This window comes from Nanorana parkeri, unplaced genomic scaffold, assembly GCF_000935625.1.
Source record: "Nanorana parkeri isolate BGI_ZX_2015 unplaced genomic scaffold, ASM93562v1 scaffold1, whole genome shotgun sequence".
In the NCBI taxonomy this organism is placed as follows: domain Eukaryota; kingdom Metazoa; phylum Chordata; class Amphibia; order Anura; family Dicroglossidae; genus Nanorana; species Nanorana parkeri.
The window spans coordinates 5540897-5553243 of record NW_017306269.1 but is presented as its reverse complement, the minus strand read 5'-3'; the positions used below and the strand labels follow the sequence as shown (position 1 = coordinate 5553243).

General features: G+C 37.8%; 1 protein-coding gene across 1 annotated transcript in view; it reads right to left on the bottom strand.

The window, feature by feature from the left end:
• Positions 1–12089, bottom strand: part of PKDCC (protein kinase domain containing, cytoplasmic) — a 55841-nt gene extending 43752 nt beyond the window's left edge. The window contains exon 1 of the mRNA XM_018553481.1: positions 11121–12089. Within this exon, the coding sequence (XP_018408983.1) occupies positions 11121–11903 (783 nt within the window). The 5' untranslated portion in view covers positions 11904–12089. The remainder of the gene's footprint in view (positions 1–11120) is intronic.
• Positions 12090–12347: the final 258 nt, after the last annotated feature.

Here is a 12347-nt window from a genome sequence, read left to right as displayed (position 1 = left end):
CAAATAATGACAAGTCTGGGAACAAAAGTAAGCACCTTATATTAAAGACTAACTCCAGGCAGATATAAAAAAAATGATGAATGCAGTTATGCATTAATTACAATTATTTTATATTTATAATTAATATTAGTGACAGTGCCTTAATTTTGACTTGATTTCTGCCCCTTGTAATCTCCTGCACAGCAGCACGTATATTGAGCGGAGAAGGGTAACACTCTGAGACAATTAGGTATTCTGCAGGAACATGCTAAAGGGAGAAGAGAGATGAGTTAATTGGGCTGCTGCTTCTCCTTCACTATCTAGTCTAGCATTTCTCAAACTTTTTTCAGTCACAGCACCCTTTAAAAGTATGCAAATCATCCAGGCACCCCAGTCTATAATGTAAAAACCACACCCTTACACAAGATACGGGTCTGGTATGGATGGGGGACCCCCAAGCAAAAAAACCCACAAAAAAGTCTGATTCCCCCTTGACATCAGAGTCCCCCCAATATCACAACTCCTATCACATCAGAGCCCTCCTCTTTCACACCAGGAGCCTCCTTCACATCAAAGGCATGACTTTGTGTGAAAATTTTGAGGCACTCCTGAGGAAGCCAGAAGGCACACCAGGGCGCCACGGCACCCTGGTTGAGAAAGACTGATCTAGTCACAGGCTAGGAGGTGGTTGCCAAGCTGTTTTAGTCAACTTCTGTAGAGAGAGGCTTGGTCACTGATCTGATAGGACTGTTTTTGACCTGAGGACGGGATAGACATTACAAAGCCTTTGGCAGCTGAACTATCTACAGTATATACATTTCATCTGTGTAATTAGCTATGCAATTTGCCTGGAGTTCAGCTTTAAATGCCTATTCGTAAATTAAGGAGATTGTAGAAGTAGTAAGAATTTAAAAAATGTAGTTAAAAACTAAAAAAATACATATATAACAAACAACAAAAATGACTAAAACCATTCTAGTTTCCCTTGGATATGTATGCCATATTATAACATTATAAAGTACACAAAAAACTCACAGAGGCTAAGCAAAATACTATTTTCAGCAACTGCTTAATTAACTGAGAAGCGCAAATATTCTTTCCTAAGTACATTTTGTTTATGCCAGATGGCTGTACTTTTTACTATTTCATGGGGTAAATAATTAGCAACATTTTGTTTTTGCCAAAGAACAAAAAACGGTCCAATATTTAGCCCTTAAAATTCCCAGTGCAAATATATGGGGAAACATTTTCAAATATATAAGTCTACCTCCAGGGATGTCTCAATTTTAATTCAAGAAAATATCAAATAATATTTCAGTGATTAAAAAAATATATTTATATATATAGATATATACATATATATCTATATATATATATATGTGCATATATATCTATAGATATATCTATCTCTATATAGATATATATAGAGATAGATATATCTATAGATATATACAGTATTTATATCTACACACACACACACACACACACACACACACACCTGGATAATGATGTTGTTCAGTGTTATGGGGCAGGGGATTTCTCCACAATCTCCCATAGTATAACTCTTGTAGGAGGGTGTCAAAATGTAGACGAATAAAATCTATTGAAAGGTCAGCACTACAAAGGTGTGTTTCTTTATTAGTACATATTTATAGTATTTTAGTATCTTAACAAAATATTAAATACGTTTGTACCTTGTTTTTAAATGCTTGTAACTGTGATCATGACCATTTTTGTCATATACTCTGTGATGATATCAATGTACTATAGGAGCATCGAAAAAGAAGTGAATGATATGCCGTACTTATTTAAAATATAACATTGATCATTGGAGCAGTTGGCTTTACTTTGTTCATTCCACAAGGAGTTGAAAAACAAAGTTTTTTTTTTTTTTTTTAACCTGAAACATGAGCTCAAAAATTACCATTTATCTTTCAAGTGGGTGAAACAAAAGTTTTGTCTGACAGAATATATGATACATAGCAACTGGAAGGCAATTAGTGAATGGCTCAGCCTTGTGTTAAAATAAATCAGTGACCCAAATCCCCCTTTTTTTCTGAATGCCCCTCATTATTAAATCTACTTTAATGAACAACCCTCCAGACCAAATACATTTCCATCTTAAAGGGAGCGCACCTGCCCATCTCAAAAGCTTTTCAGAAAAGGAATTTGAGTAACTTGAGCAATGGTAAGAAAAGTTGTATCTAGGAAAAGGAAGATATTCTGACTTTTATCTTAAAATGAATTGCCTACAGACTTCTCTTTGCATTTCTAGATCCTATAAGTTATAGAAATGTTCCAAAGAGACACAAACTTCGTAATCCTTCCCATATTTTCCAGTAGGGGACTGAAGCAGGTTACAGGATAATGTGCTCTAATCCATATTATTGCAACAGAAGGTTGAACGGGACATGCTGTGTTAGCAAAATCATTGAGCGTAGAATTCTTGCACAGCACATGTCCCCTTAATGCTTTTTGGTGTGACTTGCAGTGATGTTTGTTAGGTCTTTTTAGACTAAAGCTGGCCATACACCTATAGATTATCAGCAGATTTTCTATGGTCAGATGGAAAAAGTGCAACAGGTTCCTCCATCAATGCTAAACTGTATGGATGGAGGAATCTCCCGCTGGGCCAAGCTTCAGTATCTTGCTAGTCGGCCCCGCTGGCTCTCAAAATACCTGAACGATCTGATTGGATGCAGGCATTGTTCAGGTATTTTGAGAGCCAGCGGGGCCAACTAGGAAGATACTGAAGCTTGGCCCAGTGGGAGATTCCTTCATCCACACAGTTTAGCGTAGATGGAGGAACCTGTTGCACTTTTTCCATCGGACCATAGAAAATATGCAGGAAATCAAAGTGTATGGCGTGCTTTAGATGTGATAGCCATGTGACCAGTCGATGGCTGTGATTTTTTTTGATGGGCTACAGACCTTTGCACATGCCCCAGGGTGATAAAACTTGGGCAGTAATATCTGTCGACATGCTCTTATTTAACTGCGTGATAGCTAATGTGCTCCCAAAATAGGAGGTGTCTTCTGAGGGTATAGATAAACCTATTACCCTACTGATCATTTCTTGATGAAGTGAACCTGTGCTCACTTCAAACACCCAGTTGTATGCAGAAATAAAAAAGAAGTAGAAGTAGTGAAATGTATTCACATCCTATCTGTAACGTGGCCAAAAAATAAATCCTGCTACATGGTCCAGCGCCAGTCCTCTTCAATTACAAGTATTTATATAGCACCAACATATTCCACAGCGCTGTACAATTGTTTAGACAAGACAAGTAAGAAACACTGACAAGCATCACTGACATACAGAAACAGTAGGTGAGGAGGACCCTGCCCAAATAAGCTTACAATCCAATAAAGTTGCGAATGATGGCCAATGTAATTCAATCCACTTCCTTTAAACCCAGCCTGTTATGAACACCATCCCCCCCAAGGGTGGGTCATCACATCGGCCTGTGTTTATAGTACAATTTTGCAGAGAATGGTGCTGACATCATAACGCCAGCGCTGCTCTATGCAGTACTAAAAATGCCCACTAAAGAAGAGAAGAAGACCCCGGGACATCATGTGACTGGCCAGAGGATTTGATTTAAGGCATGTTTAAGGGGATTTAAAAAACAAAATATGAGTGGGGTCTGGGGAGTTTACTCTAAAATAGAGTCAACATTTTAGTGGTAAATTTGAATTGGGAAACAATAATAAACAAACTAAATTTTAGTTTGAGAAAATTAATTTTCCGATACAGGCTCAAAGATTTATGGGGCATCTGACTGTCATCTGGAGTTTACAGCCTACTTTAAAGCTGAACTCCAAGCACACAGCTAAATACACAGATGAAATACATATAAGGGAGCTGAACTATTTTACTTTGCAAAGGATTTGTATTTCTGTCCATTCAGTAGTGAGATTTAAACAGCTTTGCCACATAACACAGCCCTGTATAGCAGGGCGGGAGACCTGATTTGATAAGTAAATAACATTTACAGGTCTTGTCCCTCCCCCAGCCTGTAACTGGACAGTGAAAGGAATAACAGCAACCTGATGATCCATTCTGTTTGCTCTCTCCTCCTATCAACATTCTTCTTGTTAGCATATGAGCACTACGACTGGATACTTGTGCTGCTTCTTATGTTCCCAAGTCAAATGCAAGCACATTCACTGCTTGCATTTTTTTAAAAATCATTAAATTATATTAATGATTACAGAGCTGCATTAATTTAATATGCCTCTTTTTTATACCATTTTCTGCATTCCTCCAGATAAAAAGCATCAAGTGGTAGCTTTCTGGACGATATTAGAGAACTCTTTTTAAATTAGATTTTACACTAGCAGGGATGACATGTTCTTTCTTTCAAATTTCCAATCGGGTTTAGTGGAAGTTTCCATTTTTTTCATAAATATTCTTCCTAAATGTTACAGAGGGGCTGGATCAGAAAAAAATGACTCCTTGTATATCTACAAAGGCCGGTAACATACAAATTACATCTCTATGTGTCTGCTGCCACTGACAGTGATCAGTGAATATGTAAACTGTTTATGATACACAATACACAAGCCATAAATCAGCCTCGTTTCTCAGCACTTATACTAAAACTGCAAGTGACAAAAGGTACTAATAACAGGGAATTAACATAAAATACAGAATATAAATAAATATAAACAAAATAATCTAAGAAGATTCTGCTATGGTAACTGAGGCTTTACTTTTGAAGCAGTTGACCAGCATGTTTTCTATTTTTTAGATTTTTTTGTATTATTATTCTGCTTATTATTATTATAATTATTAATATACACTGTTTTGCTAAACTAAATGCAAAAAAAAATCTGCAGCGCTCTGAAATGTCTAAATTAGCCTTTAAAACTATTGCATTCCAAATGCAATCTGTGATCGAAAAACATCACAACTCAAATACCAGATTATTCAGTTTGAATATCGAATAGGTACATTGTCATATTATTTCTCCAATTATGAATTGCGAAACGTAACCCTAGGATTCTAGGCACAAACCCCGAGGCCAAGATGTACTTTTGTTGGATCTTTAATTTAAACAAAATGTTTAAACGATGCAGAAAACTCATTGTGAGTGTGTGAGTCCGAGGATAATCAAGTCTAACTAGATGAACAACCATTTTAGTGGTTGAACAACCAATTTGCGTATCGTCAGGCTTGTTACACGTTATAGACTGATTGAGGAGAATTGAATATACCAGGGGCCATTAGGTCTTGCAAGCAGGAAAAAGACAGCAAGTTAATGGTTTCATAGAAATTTAATAAACTTTTCAGTCCTAAATTGCATTTTACTATTCTGACACGTCTAAAATTCAGTAGTGATTTTAGTGCCTATAGAAAAATGACCAATTTCGGGAATGTTTACTGTCAAAATTCTCCAGTTTTTGACCTTGAAGAAACAGATCAGAATTAAATGACAGGGACTTCTATCTTGTACTAGGAGTGTTTAATGGGTGTTGAAGACCCCTTAACCCATTGAATTTTAATTAGATCAGTAAGCAAGTGGGAGGAAGTGTGTTTATTGCGCAGAAACATTCCAGAACATAAGACGGGCGCAAAACAATCTGCCAATTTTTTAATGCGCACATTTTGTAAATTACTGTGTATGTCGACATAAATATCTGACTGTATATCATTATATATACTGTATGTGTGTGTATATTCTGCAACATCTTTTTTTTTCTTAAAAGGTTTAAACCATATGAATAAAGGCCATCGGTTTGTCCCCACTTCTGTAACTTTCGCCAGACAGCTTGGCCTGTATGTAAATGGGGTGAAAAATATAAATAAAAGCATATAATATCAAATAATTCTGAATAAAACTATTACAACTATTAACCACATAAATGCACCAGAATACCATATTTTTGCTATTGTGGGCCTTCATTAATTAAACTGTTTTTCTAAAGTTTAAAGGGGAACTACAATGTAATTTTGATTACATTGGCACTTTTTTATAGTTGTAATATTTCCTATACTGTATTTATTTATGTAACTGCTGTTGTTTGCTGTTTCATAGTTTTATGGTGTTACTTCTTATACAAATTAATAGAGTTTCCCTTTAGTAGTTAACAATTTTGTTGAGCACCTGCTGATACCGAACCAGTATTGTTATCAATCATTCTCTACAGACTGATCAGAGGTAAGAGGAGCTATAAAGCAGCATTAAACAGGAAGCACACAGTAAATATGTTGTGATCCAATATAACTGCCACGTGTGCACATATACATATATATATATATATGTATAAGAAGTAACACCATAAAACTATGAAACAGCAAACAACAGCAGTTACATAAATAAATACAGTATAGGAAATATTACAACTATAAAAAAAATGTGCCAATGTAATCAAAATTACATTGTAGTTCCCCTTTAATCAGAATGCACAATATATTTAAATATGTATCTAAAAATCTCTACAGAGATTCCCTTGAACAGATTGACATAAACTTTGGAAATCTGACACTTTGCTCAATGTACATTTATAGCAGATTATTAAAATGTAGGTTTTTTCTTTGCCTGCTCTACGTGCCCTGCTTTATTATATAAACACCACCAAAATTCATGCCATTTCTAAGGCTGCCCATAGACATAGATCACTCCATTTTCTGTTGAAAATGTTCATGTGCGCAGTGCGATCATGTAATATCCAAATAATGCTCCAAGGAGCAGGGAATGCACATATCTCTTGCATACAATTGCTTGGTTCTCTTAAGATCGATAGGCAGCCATGCAAAAAAATTGCTACTGAAAAACTCCAAAAACTGATCTTTTTGAAAAAGTTCTCTTACAAAAGAAAAAGCTTGAATATTGTGTGTTTCTTCACAGCTTCATCTTATTTCCTCCAAGGGACGATCCTGCTTCTACCCAGAATGGACATGCGTGATATAGAGTACATTGGGAGATCTCTACACAGGCTATGACATCATGATATTTATTACAGGTATTTATGTAGCGCCGACAATTTACGCAGCGCCTTACATAGTTGCACATTTACATCATGGTACACGGGCTCAATAAATTAAAGGGAAAGGGTCTAAATCATTTTTTTGTTGCGCCATTGAACTCTCAGTTTACCCTATAGGCTCATTTCACAAAGCTTTAACACAAGAAATGGCTTTAATTTAGTCATGTGTCTGTAATGCTCAATTCTCACTGAACTCAAATGAAAATAACAGTTGCTCTTTGGAATAAAGGATCCTTGTCTTTATGTGTTAGCTTTGTGAATGAAGCTAAATGTTTATTCAATTAAATATCCATCATTAAATCTTTATTACTAAGATTTTTTTAATATATAAGTGTATCTGTTACATCATTTTTAACATGACCAGAGTAATTTTCTGGCTGATCCAGAGCAAACAGACTTGTCCCTGCCAAAGCTGCCTTGGAAAAGCAGTCAATGCTTTACACATGATTGTCCATTTAGTACATAGACACGGTGAATTGTAAAGGCTACTGTTCTAATTATTAACTTAAAAAGTAAAGTAAAGGGAACATTATGGGTTAAACAAATAGACAGTGAATCTGTCACTCAGATAAAGTGGATTGTGCCCTTGGAAATCAGAGATAGTTAGCAACTATAGTAATAATGTTTTATCATAAGAAGGCAAAGGATAGACTGACAACCTCTGAAAGGTCTAACGCTGGGAATGCTGTAACAGACCAATATTAAAATCATATAAAGCATCACATGTCAAGCTTTGATCTTTAGAAGGTCAGCAATGCTTCTGATCTCTGTCGGTGACAACTGAATTACGTTTGTTGTGGTTAATGCTAAATTAAGAAAACCACAGAACTTATCGGCTAATCTAAACTACTGTACACTATCAAGACAATGCAAGTGTGCTATGTATAGATTAGGGAGAACTACCATATCATCACAAGACATTGATAGTAAGAGTACGGTGTGTCCAGCGACTGGGTGCTACAGAAATAAGAATATTTAAAAACTTAAACTTTATGCAGTAGGAGGTAAATTCACTCCATTAGTCTGTCATCGTCACTGGATTTGTTGTTAAGGAATTGGCCCGCTAAGCCTGCTGTTGTTAAGGAACTAGTAGTCCAAGCATGTCTTGCCAGGATTCTGGGACTTGTAAGTACTCACCAAATAAAGGGCCATAAACTGCCCAAGCTTCTGTATGATATATACAAATCATCATTATTTTCTCACCGTTTGAAGTTCTGGGTTCAATTTTACCTACAGCACCATCTGTGTACACTTTGTATATTCTACATGTGTTTATGTGAGTTTCCTTCACCTTTCTCATGCAATAACATAGTATTGGTTTCATCCTGGACTGACCTTAAAGTAAGCTTGTGAAACTATGCTAAGGGCATTAATGCACCTATAGCTATCAGATGATTGTCATCTGGCTTCGTGATTTCAGCATTGCCAGGGCCTCAGCAGAGCTCTGTCAAAGGACTTAGCTGGAATTTTTTAACCAATAGCATTTTGTTCCAAAACAGTCTGCACTTTATATAACAGTGTACCTTATGTACACTGTTGTACGTGTATAAACACATGTTCATGCACCAGTTAGGAAAACTATATTCTCCGTTGGCCACTTTGGAGATATCCACCCATAATTGAATGTCTTTGACCAAGTCTAGGATGTAAGCTTCTTAACAGCGGACTTATGGGAATGCTCAGTGTTCTATGCAGGACTCTTTAACCTTTCTTATATCAAGGATTCATTTTTGGTTTGCCGCTGTTCTGAGAATCAGGAAGCTATTTTCTATCCAATATAAAATAATGCCACATCTCCTAAATAGGGTATACACGAAGTTAGCCCACTTTGGCTCTCCACTGATCAGCTTTTGTACTAGTGCTGTAAAATAAGTGCATATGGTATACTGTAACATAACTTCAATTAACATGAATTAGCAAATATACTGAAGGACTGCTAAATTGAGCAGGTGGTCCCTTTTGCACCACTTGTTGCATGGGGCTGTATATGTGATTAATGTGGTAAATAATAATAAATAACATAATAAACATATACGCCGGCCCTTGCAAACTCCTCAAAAGATTTTCTTAATGACTGTGACCCAAACCATACATTTTGGCCCGGGTCAGATGGTAGTTCAGACTGTTGAACTTTTTGAAATTTCAGCACCTGAAAACTCTTACATAAAACACATTTTCTAATTGGCTTATCATTTGTGATGTTCGATGTGAACGCATGTATAAGCTTCTAAGAACGCTGTTGATCAATATACATTCTTTAGATAAGCTGGCAGATCGAAGGGCAGCGGTCAAACTTGGGGCCATCAAGAGCTACATGATTTAATACGGTTGAGAAACGCTGCTTTCGAATTCCTAACTATAAGACTCCGATAAGGTGCACTCATAAAAATAAAAAGCGTGACGCAATTAAAACATTGTCAAGTTGGTGAATTAACAATGCCACACTTGTTCTTGGCAGCAGAGACTGTTCCACACAATATTTTGATAATTATCAATAGTGGTAAAGATTGTACACCGGATTCGCCTTGTCCCTGGCACACAGATAGTCTTGTTTTCACTCTTGAAAGGCTGTGTTTGATTTACACTTCTTTTGCTTCAAGTAAATGAACTTAGGCACTGACTTCTCGCTGACTGGAAGCAGGCTCTGCTATTGGCACAACCGGGGGAAGTATTCCCCTCTTCTTTTTTTAAAGCCTCTGGATTGTCTATCTAGAGGGAGTTTTAAAAATAATTAATTCATAAAGAAACGTGCAACCATTTATACTGAGAGTAAATAAACACGGCAGAGGCAGGCCATGCGAAAGTCTCAGACTGTTCCTTACTTGGCAGCACGGCGTTGTGATATTACATTGCCTTAATTGACTCTGAAGCTGATATTTTAACTTCAGCATGCAGACCAAATGGGGGAAGTGCATTGTTGTACCTGATAGATATGTTGGTAATTCTAATGAATGGACATAGACAGTCAAATCTGATGTTGACAACAAGGCGTTTCCATGACCTGCCACAATGTGCCTCACCAACTCGCCATCACATGCTTGTGACGCTCAAGTGGTTGACAAACCATTCCCTTTTCTCTGGAGTAGGGGCAACCAGTTCAAAGAGGCTTTAAAAAAATTCTAAACTGTAATAAAATTTCTGCCAGTGACATGCAAAAGTGTTATGTAGTTAATTCCTATGTGACCTGTTTATCCCAGGCGATGAGATTTTGCCACTTGCAAAAAGTTTGGCCAACGCAAAGAGAGTATCTACAGCATTCACTTTAAAGGGGTTACATTAATACGAGTTTTAAGTAGATATTTTATCTAACGTGATAAAGATTTTTGTTCTATCCCGGCATGCATAATGAGCATTTAGGAAAATGTGGAGTGGTGGAAATTTTCCAGCATGGTGGAAAATTTTTGTAATGCTAGATTATAAGCTCTCACGAGCAGGGCCATCCTAACTCTACTATTGTTCTGAAAGTGTACTGAAACCATCTCCCTCAATTTGCTGTGTTCAATAAAAATGCTCTGCCATGTTGAAGTTATATTTCTTTTTTTTATTGTTTTTTTTTTATCCTCACTAAGCATTTGAAATAAACATGCCGGCTTGAAATTTATTTCGTATACTAAATCACCCCTGAAATCTGTTTCACATCTTAAGCATGAAGTTCATCTGGAGTGTGCAATTCACATTTATAGCTATAGAAAGACTATAAGATATGTATCATTGTAGCAACCTCTGGAGTCCTACGATGCAAAAAGTGACATTTTGGGTGGAATCAGGATTTTGGGTGGAGGAAGCATGCTGTTGATTTCAGTATTTAAATGACAGCGGGAACTTTTGAAAATATTTTCTGCTAAACAAGTGCCGCTGTCATATGTGCTAGTTGTGAGGATTATATAGGCAGACTTTTTGAAACAATCTGTTTCAATTCACTTTTTTACCCAGTGTTTGTTCTGTATTGTCATGCTGAGTTTTTGCTATATAGTTGGAATGCAAAGAATCTACACAAGTCCGGTCCCTTAAAAATACCTGTTTTCAGAAAGAGCAAAAATTCTAAAATTGACGAGTAAAAAACACTTTTGATCCTACAGGATACATAGGCTTAATCAACCTGGCCAATAGAAGCTGAATTCTGGATACTGATGGATTGTGATGCTTACCTGCAGGATATTTGGATGTTGAAGTCTTTGTAGTAAGATCATTTCTTTGACAATCTTGAATGAAGCCAGCCTGTAGCAGTACTCCAAAGTTCGGTATCGCTTGACACAATTCTGGATGTCGTGACCACCAAAATCAACGGATTTGAGAGCAACGGACAGGGTGTCATTCAAGACCAATTTGTATACAGCTTTGGTGTAACCAGAACCCAAATAAAGAACGTTGGACCCCTTGTTAATGTCTTGGCAACCTAGTAAAGGTGGCTGCAGAGACAAATCTATTTTTGAGCTGGGGTGAGATGGAGCAAGAGTGTCCTGATCGGAGATGGACTTCTTTGGGCTTTCCCATTTTTGGTTGTGTTCGGAGGATTGTTGGGCTAGGTCCATCAGCCTCCTCTCCAGAGGTCTCAGCAGCCTCTCTGTAGCCGATACTGGCGCTTGATGCTCCCTGTAGCGGACAACTTCCTGGTACCTTTCCTGGAGCTGCTTGAGTAGATCCAAGGAGCCCCCCTGGCCTTGCCATGATGCTCCTAGTGGTTCTGCAGCTCCCTTATCCTGTATCTGCTGGATATGGTCAAACCCAGGCACGCAGAGTAAATTCAGCACAGTGCCAAGGAAGAAGGACAAACAGAAACCAGCAACCACAGCGATTTTCCTGCGCCTCATTCTCAGTCTGTGTCCAGGTGTCCAGCCTGTGGCTCTTGCGTTCGGATGGAAAGATGAGATCTGCAGCAGACTTTTCTCACATTGTATTCCTAATTCCTGGGACTGCTGGACACCCCCCATATAGGGAAGGCTGCGCTGACACTTGCCTCTGTACCTTTAAAGGGGATGTACCGTGTCACTTCTCCAAAACCGTTGTTTGCTGCTTTCCTGGCATCCGCTCCGTCCTGTTGCTCCGATGCAGCAGCAGTTTTGGTGCTTTCACCTCTCTGCAGCCTCTTCTCACTGTAGATGTTGGCTGCAGGACTGTCAGAGCAGGAATGAGGAGAGGGGGGGAGAGGCGTGCTTTGAAACGGTACTCTTTAAGCCCAGCCTCTTGCTGAGTGACAGCATCAGTCATTCATAGTGGGATACAACACTTCCCCTTCTGCAAGAGGCGTGCATTTTACATTGGGGGCATGTGGCTCATTGCATCTCCTGTGTTTCCAGATCTGTAAAGTCAGGGATGAGCTGAGATTGGGCTACTTGCTTTCCCTCTTGATCCACGCTGGAGAGTGAACACTAGCT